At 44.1% G+C, this 12,390-nt stretch overlaps 1 protein-coding gene across 2 annotated transcripts in view; it reads right to left on the bottom strand.

The window, feature by feature from the left end:
• Window positions 1–3,030: 3,030 nt before the first annotated feature.
• Window positions 3,031–12,390, bottom strand: part of SERPINI2 (serpin family I member 2) — a 41,947-nt gene continuing 32,587 nt past the window's right edge. For both annotated transcript variants that reach the window (XM_083442335.1, XM_083442336.1), the window contains exons 8-9: window positions 10,970–11,059; window positions 3,031–3,210 (exon numbers count right to left, since the gene is read on the bottom strand). In XM_083442335.1, the coding sequence (XP_083298461.1) occupies window positions 3,134–3,210; window positions 10,970–11,059 (167 nt within the window). In that variant the 3' untranslated portion in view covers window positions 3,031–3,133. The remainder of the gene's footprint in view (window positions 3,211–10,969; window positions 11,060–12,390) is intronic.

Here is a 12,390-nt window from a genome sequence, read left to right as displayed (position 1 = left end):
ACGCTTCAGGTTACAGACTCCGCAGGTTACAGATGCTTCAGGTTACAGACCCAGAAATAGTACCTCGGGTTAAGAACTTTGCTTCAGGATGAGAACAGAAATCGTGCGGTGGCAGCGCGAGACCCCATTAGCTAAAGTGGTGCTTCAGGTTAAGAACGGTTCCAAGTTAAGAACGGACCTCCAGAACAAATTAAGTTCTTAACCCGAGGTACCACTGTACAGTTGTGGCTTATACTTCCCAAACTTCCGTTTCATACCCTCCAACATTTTTCTGATGAAAATAGGGACGTCCTATTCCATAATATTATTTTTTACTATTTATACCCCTCCCATCTGACTGGGTTGCCCCAGCCACTTTGGGTGGCTTCCAACATATATAAAAACATAATAAAACATTAAACATTTAAAAACCTGCCTATACAGGGCTACCTCCAGATGGCTTGGGGGGGGGTGTCAGATAACTCCATACCCTCCAGCAGTTCTCCAATGAAAATAGGGACATCCTAAGGAAAAGCGGGACATTCCAGGATCAAATCACTTTCCTATCTGTTATATCATAGCCATGGACAGACCCAGTCAGCATAAGGCCTGAGTATCTTTGAATAAAGAGAATATACTATAAATAAATTTCCCTCATTAGCATCCTCCAGCGAATGAGGCTTTCCATGATTAAACGTTAATATATAAAGAAGTGTTAATGGACATTGCTAGCAGCTGCTGCTGCTGATTCAGTGCAACGGATATCAGAGAAACGTCTCTGGTTCCCCAAGAATTTTGGATTTTATGTATACATAAAATCATTACGGAAGAGCACAGAACTGCAGACGGTGCACTGTTGCTAGAATCACATTGTCCACGTTATTGCTGCTGATGACTGTTTAGCAGATTATCTTGGGGGGAAATGCTGATAGCCACAACTTGGCTGCCTGCTCAGAAAGTTTAGATACTGCCATGCCATGCCAAAATGAAAGAGGCTGTGTAGCACAGCACAGCGTTTTAAGAAGTCAGACCCAAAGAAGAAACAGGTCATCTCTGCCTGGGCTTGTGATGACCTGTGCTCTCTGGAGAGCGATTTGTACACAGCTTGGGATCATGCCTGCTTCAAACTTGGCTGTGTTAACAAACGGCCAGCTATAAGGGGAAGCATACTTTAAAAACTGGATAGCGTCTTATGCAGAATACAGATCCTGCTGTTTCATCGTGCATTAGTTGAGCATGTGTGCAGCCCTTTTAAAATCACTGAGACTGGAATAATAAAATGTGTAAATGATGCAGCAATGCAATTATCAGTCAAATCAATTAAATCTTATTTATTAGACACCGCCGTATTTCAGTGCGAGTGGAGGAAGCAACAGCTTGTCAGAGAAAGCACCAAATCACCCAGTTGCAGAGTTATTAGACTGAGAGAAAATGGGGTAGGTGAGAGAGTAGCAGGCATTCGGGTAGAATCTTTTGCTCTCAGGCCCAGCGCCAACACCTGGTATGGCAGGGGAAATGCTAGGACCCACAGGCTAACAGCAACATCTCCTTTAAAAAATAATAAATAAACTTGTTTAGGGACTGAGAAGTAGTGAGAAGCTCCTGGCTGTCTGCATTACTCTACCTCTGGGATCCAGGAGCATCCTGGGGAAAGAAAGGTGGTGGTTGCTGCAGGTACGTCACCTGCTGCTTCCCTTCTTAGTACAGGTGTGAGCAAGACTGCTTGCCCCAAATGCAACATCTGCCAGTGTGGCAGTGGATGTACTGGACTGTCGTAGTAGTAGACTCTGTAGTAGACTGGACAAGAGCCAACAAACTGAGGCTCGATCCAGATAAGACTGGGACACTATGAGTTAGGTGGTTCCCTAGACCACATGGATGTCAGGTTGCATGCTCTTGATGGGGTAACTCTCTCTGAAGGAGCAGGCATGCAGCTTAGAGGATCCACGGCTGTCGCTTAAGGCTCAGGCCGTATTGGTGGTGCAGAATGTCTTCCATCAGCTTTGGCAGGTGGCCCAACTGGACAAAGATAGCCTTCTGTTGTCTATGCTCTGCTAACCTCCAAGTATAAAAAATCAAATCATGATGTTCATCCAAGCTCCATCACTCACCCTTTTGTAATCTTACTTTGGCAAGATAAACCATGGTATTGCTAGGCAGGCCTGAGTGTCAGTTATTTTCCAGGGCTTCTTAAATCATGGTCCCAGCCCAAGAAAGCTGAAGGAAAGAAGAAGAAGAAGAAGAAGAAGAAGAAGAAGAAGAAGAAGAAGAAGAAGAAGAGTTTGGATTTGATATCCCGCTTTATCACTCCCTTTAAGGAGTCTCAAAGTGGCTAACCTTCTCCTTTCCCTTCCTCCCCCACAGCAAACACTCTGTGAGGTGAGTGGGGCTGAGAGACTTCAAAGAAGTGTGACTGGCCCAAGGTCACCCAGCAGCTGCATGTGGAGGAGCGGAGACGCGAACCCGGTTCCCCAGATTACGTGACTACCGCTCTTAACCACTACACCACACAGACCCTGCAGTTATATAAGGCAGCGAAAAGAAAAGTTTTGTAGCATGGATTCAAAATCCACATATACTTTGTTTTCTTGGTGTGTGTTTTTTTAAAAAATGCATAAATAGTAAATGCAGTAAATAGTATTCTTTTTCAAAATCTCCTTTTTCTTTATCTCGTCATCGCCAATGGATTGAAGGATTTTGTTTTTATTTCTTACCCGTTTGCTAGCAAAGCCGAGCAGCACGTAGGCTGAAGCAATAACTGTCAAGGTGCAATCAAAACGGAAAAGCTTGCCATTTGAAAATTTCCATGAGAACTTAGAAATGCATGAGAATTGTTTTTCTCTTTTTCCTTTTATGGTTTAGATCAGAAACAATACGTTCTCTTGTATATAGCTGCTTCTTGAAGTGCACATCGTTCCTTTCAAATACCCACTTTACGAATCTTCTATAATTACCTGGAGTACTTGAGAGCATCCAAAGTACATAAAATAATTTACAGAGAAGCTAGAAACGAACAGTACATGCAGAAATGGTTTATTCAACCTTGCTATATGAAGTGCAGAGAGACTATTCAGCAGGCAACAGCATTAAAAGAAACCACACTTCCATCTCCCCCTCAAAGCACATGTGACCTTAGTGTGATTCTTATTACTTTTTAAAGGGAGTCTCTGTCTCTTCTCTTTTGTGGCTGCATGTCAGGATTGGCCAGCTTCCCCATAAATACAATGGACCCTGAGTGGAAGGAAGAAAAAGTTATTCAGATGGGAACTTCCAAATAATTGCAATAATTTCATTTTCATTATGTTTATCTGGACATTTCTAACCTGACCTTCAAGCACATGGGTAGACAAACTAAGGCCTGGAGGCCGGATCTGGACCATTCGCCTTCTAAATCCGGCCCATGGACAGTCCAGGAATCAGTGTGTTTTTACACGAGTAGAATGTGTCCTTTTACAGTCATACCTTGGGTTACAGACGCTTCAGGTTGCGTTTTTTGGATTACGGACCTGCCAAAACCTGGAAGTACCATAATGGGTTACTTCCGGGTTTCAGGGGTCGCACATGCGCAGAAGTGCTAAATCACGCTTTGCACATGCGCAGATGCACCACTGCGGGTTGCGAACGTGCATCCCGCACGGATCACATTCGCACCCCGAGCATCCAACTGGGTTTAAAATGCATCTCTGGGTTATTTGTGAGGCATAGGAATTTGTTCATTTCCCCCGGGAAGAATGGCAGATGAAGCTGATGGACTACATGGAATTGGCGGAAATGACTGGCAGAATCCGAGACCAGGGAGAAGAGTCGATGGAAGAAGATTGGAAAAAAAATTAAGTATATTTACAGAAATATTGCAAAATCAATGAATGTTAGAAGAATACTGGAATGAAGTTATATGGTTTTAGCAGAAATGTTATTAAGCATTATGCAAAAACTGATTGTTAATGGGCTAAAGTGGAAAATTTAAAGTTAGATCATGTTAAGATAAATTATAGAACAAAAAATTGAGAAGGAGGGAAAGGATTTGCTGAATTAGCTAATTTGAACTAGAATACAAAAAAGGGAGGTGTGAGGAAGTCGAGGAAATAAGTAAATGAAAGATAAAGATATGGAAATTGGATGTGTTTTTAAATGTTTTGATGTATTGTTTTTTCTTTTTACTTTTGATGTATTGTTTGTTAAAATTTTTATTGTTTTTTTCCCTCCCATACCTTTTTTTGTAACTATAAAACTTCTAATAAATATATATATATATATTTTAAAGGAATTTGTTCATTTCCCCCCCAAAAAATATAGTCAGGTCCCCCACAAGGTCTGGGGGACAGTGGACCTGCCCCCTGCTGAAAAAGTTTGCTGACCTCTGTTCTAGTGCCTATGCGGGCACTACGCAAAACCACTTGTAACAAATAAAAATCACAGCATCTCACAATCAGTCATGAGTACTTATGCTGCACATTTCTCAATGGCTCCAAGCACTGCATGTTCATTGGGTTTTATCCAACTAAGTTTTCCTCAGAGTAGCTGCACTAAAATGAATGGACCTAAGTTGACCATATGTCTATTAACGTCAATGGCTCTACTCTGAGTAAGTGTAGCACTGGACACAACCCATGGTCATTGCAACAGCCCTGAATTGTTATTGGTTTGTCACAGGTGGAAGGGCTGAGACTGAGGGATAGTTGTTTGCCTGATGGTGCCTGCCTTATAATTATTATCAATATATGTTTATTTACACCCCACCTCCTTCCCTGATTGGATTCAAGGCGGCTTACAGATAAAAACAAGAACTGCTAAAAACAGAAAAATCAGTCATTAAAATATAATTAAACATTGATGGAATTAAAGATCTATAACATATATAACATGTATTTAAAACATACAGATAATTAGAATAAAAACAGCATGGCACCAGCCCTTTGATTAAAAGCAGTCAATTCCCAAAGACCTGTTGGAAAAAGAAAGTCTTCACTTGCCAGCAGAAGGACAAGGAGGGAGCCAGTTTAGCTTCCCCAGGGAGAGAGGTCTAGATACAGTGGTGCCCTGCAAGACGAATGCCTCGCAAGACGGAAAACCCGCTAGACGAAAGGGTTTTTCGTTTTGGAGGTGCTTCGCAGGACAAATTTCTCTATGGGCTTGCTTCGCAAGACGAAAATGTCTTGCGATTCCTGGGGGTTTTTTTTCGCTCCCCACCCCCTTTTTCTAAGGCACTAAGCTGCTAATAGCCTTTTAGCAGCTAATCCGCTAATCCCTTAAACCTTTAATAGCCGCTAATAGCCGCTAAACCGCTAATAGCGCTAATCCGCTAATCCGCTAATGGGCTTGCTTCGCAAGACGAAAAAACCGTTAGACGAAGAGACTCATGGAACGGATTCTTTTCATTTTGTGAGGCACCACTGTAGCTTGGACCTAAGCTGTGCTTTGAAGTGTGCTCAGAAACAGACAGGTAGCTAGTGGAGCTATTGTAGCAAGAGAGTCGTTTGTTCCCTATGACCAGTTCCGATCAACACTCTGGCTGCAGCTCTTTGAGCCGGTCAAGGTTTCTGAGCACCTTTCAAAGGCAGATCCATGCAGAGTGCATTACTGTAATCCATATAATATTTTTATTAATTTTCAATGACCATAATCCAAAAAAAGCCAATAAAAATTTGGTATCCCAATACCAAATTGCAATACAATTAGAAGGCCAATTACTCAAATACCAAATTAAATAATTTTGAGTGACTTCCCATGTGTTGAATTTCAGGGTACAGAGTTTTTATTTCTTCCTGCTTCCCTGATCTTGATTGATCCAATTACAACAATCTACTGCAATCCAAACAGGGTGTAACTAAGGTGTGTGTCACTGGCACAGAAGGAGCTTTTAAGCTCTCCACCTTGTGTGCAGTTAATTTGCAGGATTTCAACCAACCAACCTTCAACCATGCAAGGTTGAGATTGCACAAGCAAGACGTGATCATGCTTTACGGTATTTTCAGCCTTCGCCCATAAGATTGTGATCCTATGTGCAGTTACTTGAGAGCAAGTCCTTTTAGAGTTAAACAGAACTTACAGCTGCGTGTGGGATTGCAGTGTAAATAATGAAGCTATTTTCCATTTTAATCCTTCTGCAATGTTTCCTCAGCACATGTCAAAGAAATGTTTTGGCATACCTGACAAAGGTGACATCTTTTGGGAGTATAGTCAACACTAGATTTTTTTAAAAAAAAATACATATTATTGTGCATTGTTTTTTAAAAATGCATTTCTATCCTGTGCCAATGACTAGGTTGCAATAATGGTTTTACTTCTGATTTATTCAGGGGCTCTGCCTCTTCCTTTTCAGTTCACTTCAACCTCAGGTTAACCCAAATAATGCAAGCAGAGTCTGAAGGAAGCTAAGGTCTTACCAGGGCCTTTTCAACATTGGCTCCAGCCAGTGCCTTTTCAACACTGGCTCTGGCCTGGTGGAACGCTCTGTCTCATGAGACCAGGACCCTGCAGGATCTGATTTCTTTCCACAGGGCCTATAAGGCAGAGTTGTTCGGCTTGGCCTTTGGCTTGGAGCCAGATTGATTCCCTCCCCTCTTTCTTTTTCCTTTCTCCTCCTGTGATGAGGCTGCATTTTAATCTTTTAATGTTTCAATATTTTAATGTTGTATTTTAATCTTGTTTTTTAAGTTGTATTCATTCAATTTGTTTTTATTATTGGTTGTTAGCTGCCCTGAGCCTGGCCTTGGCTGGGGAGGGTGGGGTATAAATAAAAATTATTATTATTATTATTATTACTTCTTAAGATCCCTAGAATTCTCTTAGGGGCAGTGGCGTAGCGTGGGTTGTCAGCACCCGGGGCAAGGCAAGTAATTTGCGCCCCCCCCCGCTGCACTGTCCCTCCCCCAGTTAGTCCCTCGCTCTCTCTCCGCACTGCACCGCACACCTGGCACCCTCCCCTCCACAGTGGGCGGCGACCCGGCGGCTCAGATCGGATTCGCACAGCCGGCACTGCAGTGAGAGAGAGTGAGTGAGCCAGGTAGGGGCAGAGAGCTGCGAGTGCGAGCGCGCCCCCCCCAGATGTTGCGCCCGGTGCGCCTCCCCCCTGCACCCCCACGCTACACCACTGCTTAGGGGATATATGCAAGTAAGACAATTAAGGTATTTATCCTACAAACAGAATGCAGCTTTGAGTCCCTCCTGTGGCCCTTTATCCTCATTAGATTCGGTGTCCTCTCTGCGCACAATATGCATGTGAAAACAGTTTGCAGTATCACAAGTTGTATAAAACACACAAGGCTTTTCTTCTTTTTTCAGCTCGACTCCCCGCTCCTTTCCTCTCCTGGCTGCTGCCAGTGTTCTATTTGTGGGGCAACTCAGAGCTGTCCAAAAAAATAAAATACCCTGGGGAGTTTGGCGCAAGACAGACCTAGAAGGATTTGTATTTATTATTGGAAGCAGTTGCCAAGGGAGACTTGAGTTTGCTCCTAGCATTAAAGGACCAAGACCCTTACCCACCCATGCCTTTCACAGCAGACCGTTTTTGACTCACTTTTTTATTTTCCATCTCTTTTTGTTGTCGTTGTTCAGATCTATGCAATTCTATTTATTGTTTTGTTTCACAAAATGTATACAGTACTTGACTGCTGTAAACCATCTCCTCAAGCTGGGCACACCCTGGCTGCAGGAATATCAGGTCTTCCCACATATGGACTCAGTGGCGTAGCGTGGGGGGTGCGGGGGGGGGGCCGGCCGCACCAGGCGCAACATCTGGGGGGGGGGCGCTCGCACTCGCAGCTCTCTGCCCCTACCTGGCTCACTCACTCTCTCTCACTGCAGTGCTGGCTGTGCGAATCCGATCCAAGCCGCCGGGTCGCTGCCCACTGTGGAGGGGGGGGTGCCAGGCGTGTGGTGCGGTGTGGTGCAGAGAGAGAGAGAGAGGGACTATCTGGGGGAGGGACAGTGCAACGGGGGGGGCGCAAATTACTTGCCTTGCCCCGGGTTAGGGGGCGCAAATTACTTGCCTTGCCCCGGGTGCTGTCAACACACGCTCCGCCACTGTATGGACTCACTGATCCTTGAGCCACAGAGACTTTGCAAAGCCACTTCGCTCATGCCAGATGTTTGCTGGCTCAAGCCTCAACCTGGCCCTTGGGTCTTTTAAACCTTAAAAAGACAGTCTGCTTATGGATTAAAAGTCCTCAGGAGGAGCAGGGCTGGTGTCAAGGATTGCTAGCCCAGATCCTTCGTTGCTTGTTGATGTGCCCTCTCTCAGCGTGCAAGCAGCAACAAGAGCAAATATATATATATATGGAGACGCATCTTCCAGTTGCCTCAAGTTCAGCTGTTATGGACTGAGAGCAGAGGACGAAGACAAGCAAATGGGCAGAAGGGACAAAGAGGAGGGGAACACACGCAGAGGGAAGGCCCACTATGGGCATCTTGCACAAAGCCCCACCCTCTCAAAAAGACACCTGGATCCAGCACTGATGTAGGAGGTTGGAAGTGCGGTGTAGTGGTTAGAGCCTCAGACCTGGGAGACCGAATCCCTGATTGGCCAGGAAGCTCACTGGCTGCCATTGGTCCTGTCATTGCTTCTTAGACCATAAGCACCCACACAGGGTTGTTGTGAGGATAAAATTGGAAGGGGGAGGGGCATTTACGCTACCTTGAACCCCTTGGAGGAACGGTAGGGTATAGCTAGATTGATTGGTACCTCACAGGAAGTTCACTCTCGGACGTCAAGCTCAAATGCTTCTTTTGCCGGGGAGGCTATCCTGCTCTCGCCACCATTTGGAGGCAACAATTTTAAATCCGTTTCATTTTTACATGCCAAATTAGGGTTTAGACACCACCGTGGTTCCCAAGGCTCTAATTCCGTTGCGGCAAGGTTACCAAGAGCTTTGATAAAGCCTGTCTGCCATCGCGATGACAAATTATCAGTAATTCAATACGAAAGTTGCCGTAACAAAAAAAAATACTGATTGTGTAATTGCTAAAAATAACAGTAATTTCCCTTCTTTATTGCAGTCACTATTATTTCCTGAAAATGAGCTGCCACTCATCCTAATCCTCAATTTAAAGCAGCGGGTTGCTTTGAGACAGTTTGATTTCAGCAGGGAGCATAAAACAGTAATGCAAATCCCCCAAACCCTCACACCTTACTTAAGAACAGGTTGTTAAATGTTATGGAGCCAATAAAGAATGGATTTTCTCCCCTATATTTTCCTATGGATAATGTTCCCATGGCAGCTGTCTAGCTGCAGGGTCTGTTCAGAGACCCACAGCTTCTGTTGGGGGGGGGGGTGATATAAGGCAGGGGTGGGGAGCCTTTGGCCCTCCAAGTGTTGTTGGACTCCAGTTCCCATCAGCCCGTGCCAATGGCAAGAGATGATGGGATTTGTAGTCCAGCAATGTAGGGGGCAGGTTGCCCATCCCCGATGTAGCAACTAACCCACGAATGGGCAGTTTTTACAAGCCCCCACCACCCGGCAAAAAAACCCCACACCTGCAGCCAGCCCTTAAATGGAGTCAGATAATCTTGGTCCCAGGCTGGATGTGAAATCATGTCACATAAGACAGTAGTTTTTAGAAATTACTATTATTTATTATCATCATTACTATATCAGGGTGTGTGACAGATTTCAAAGAATGAGAGAACAAGTCTCTGCCCCAATTGGTTTGCAGTCTAAAAAATGCACAATCAGGGAAACAGCAGAGGAGAGGGAAGGAAATGATGGGAGGGGTGAACAGGAGGGGGGGGGAATACAATTATTTCAGTGGCTCCTACTAGGCTTAGTTACAGTGGGGTCCGGGGACAAAAGTACTGATTGTGTAATTGCTTAAAATAACAGTGATTTCTCTTTTGCATTCAGCCACTGTTATTTCCTGAAAACGAGCTGCCCCATTTCCTAATCCTCAATTTAAAGCAGCAGGTAAATTTAGACAGTTTGGTTTTAGCCAAGATCATAAAATAGTAATGTGCATTTCTACAGCTTTTACAAGAAACAGTAATAGATATTGTAGCGGTTTAACAGCCTATTCCTCCTTACTTCCTGTAACTTCTATGACAGGATTGCCTGGAGTAGTTGATTCTGTGGAAAGAGTTGCCAATCTTGTTGGGCCTGTGGGAACGTTTGCAATTTAGGGGGAACTTTTTGGGTATTGCACACATACCCAGCCACCAAGAACACACTGCAAAACTTCATCTTGAGGACAGGACAGGACCCTGTGTGTACCAGCAAAAGCCTCCAAGGGCACATGTTGCCAGTGCCATATTGGTGATGCCTTTGCCCTAGAGTCTGGGCAAACTCCCTTACTGAGGGACTCTTCAAACCTTCTTCAAAAGCCTAAACCTGCAAAAGATGAATGCCTCAAAAATGTGTTTCATAAAAGTCAAGGAGCTAGGATTTGTTGGCTGCAGCTTCCTGTCAAGTGTATATTCAGGTTGTGGCTTCATAATGTGTGAAACTGCCCTGAGGTGACTTAGCCATAGTTCCACACTGGCACTGCCAATTAAACTCCTCTCTCCAGCTGGGAATGGAAACAAACAAAACTCATAAGAAAATCAGGAGGGTCAGAAAATTCATTGGTCACCTAAACCGATCCAGTTTCTACCACAACTGTTGGGTTCTGACCCAACAGACATAATCAGGGCTCTAAATTCTGAGAGGAGCCCACGTGAGCATAATAAGAGCTATGGCCTATCTAATCCTGAGTCCTGTTCTCACAGATGAAACCTGAAAGCAGAACCTGAACACAAGAGCACTGGACAGACAGACAGACCTACACACACACACACACATTGATGGGTATACAGTGACGGGCTGCAGACCCATTCTCCCCCCTCACACAATGGTAATCATATCAGAGGAGAAGGTCTGGAAAAAGCTAATGTCTTCACCTGCTGAGAAGTGGTTTAGGACAATGGTCTTTAACTTCCAAACCCTTACCAATCAACCCTCTAATAAACAACAATGCATTGAATCAAATGTAACAATAAATACATTGCTTATCTATTTACCTGTCAGGTTATGTCTCAGGATAAAGAGGAATGGTCGGTTTGCCACAACCTGCTTGTGGGACAGGCTCATGATTGCTGTCAAATGCATGCCTGCAATATATTTTTTACAAAGGCAAAAGCAAGCACAAGGTTCAGACAAAAGGAAGTGTTTTTCAAATGAAAAGATACAGTAACAACCTCAATTATTAGCTCTTTCGTGGCTACTCAGAAGTAAGTCCCTTTGAGTTCAGCTGTGCTTACTCTGTCAGTGGGTAAAGGATTGCATCCTAAAATATATACAATCCAAAAATAACAGCAGTAACGTATAGCAACACTGAAATAGTAGCCCTAAATCCCAACAAGGAACAAGGTAAAAGATAAAGGACCCTTGGATGGTTAAGTAAAGTCAAAGGTGACTATGGGGTGCGGTGATCATCTTGCTTTCAGGTTGAGGAAGCCGGCGATTGTCCACAGTCAGCTTTCTGGGTCATGTGGCCAGCATGACTAAATTGCTTCTGGCATAACGGAACACTGTGACAGAAGCCAGAGTGCACGGAAATGCCGTTTACCTTCCCACCACAGCTGTACCTATTTGTCTACTTGCACTGGCATGCTTTCGAACTGCTGGGTTGGCAAGAGCTGGGACAGAGCAACGGGAGCTCACCCCATTGCATGGATTCAAACTGCCGACCTTCTGCCAAGCCCAAGGAGCTCAGTGGTTTAGACCACAGCACCAAGGAACAACGATAGTATAAGTCCTTAACTAACCAAATCCATGCTGACATAAAACATGGGTTAAGTCCCAGGGATCACTCTTAAAGCTAAAATCAGAGTCTTTTTCCCCAGATGCCTGCCCCCCTTTTTAATTCATTTTTATGTTTTTGCCAGGCACATAAAGCTGAATTTTGTAATGCAAAATTTCCAGTCAAGCAATGGACACAAGAAGAAGAAGAAGAGTTTGGACATGATATCCCGCCTTTCACTCCCCTTAAGGAGTCTCAAAGCAGCTAACAATCTCCTTTCCCTTCCTCCCCCACAAGAAACACTCTGTGAGGTGAGTGAGGCTGAGAGACTTCAGAGAAGTGTGACTGGCCCAAGGTCACCCAGCAGCTGCATGTGGAGGAGCGGGAAAGCAAACCGGGTTCACCAGATTACGAGTCCACCGCTCTTAACCACTACACCACACCGGCTCTCAACAATGCACATATTAGTGAAAATAAAATACAAATATGCATTGTATTAGGGGAAACTACTTGTAAAAAAAAAAATTGCATACAAAATGTTTATATTAGGAGAGATTCACACTAAAATAGGGATGATAATTTTTTTATATAAAAAAGCAAAGTGATGCAGAAATGTGAACACCTGAACACTAGAAAAATGGAAAATGAAAAGAAATCCAAATTGACAGTTTCAACCATCCCTAGTCTTACAGTGGAATT

Source organism: Podarcis tiliguerta (genome assembly GCF_965153285.1).
Source record: "Podarcis tiliguerta genome assembly, chromosome: 5".
Lineage (NCBI taxonomy): Eukaryota > Metazoa > Chordata > Lepidosauria > Squamata > Lacertidae > Podarcis > Podarcis tiliguerta.
The sequence above is the reverse complement of the archived record's forward strand: the minus strand, read 5'-3'. Positions and strand labels throughout refer to the sequence as shown.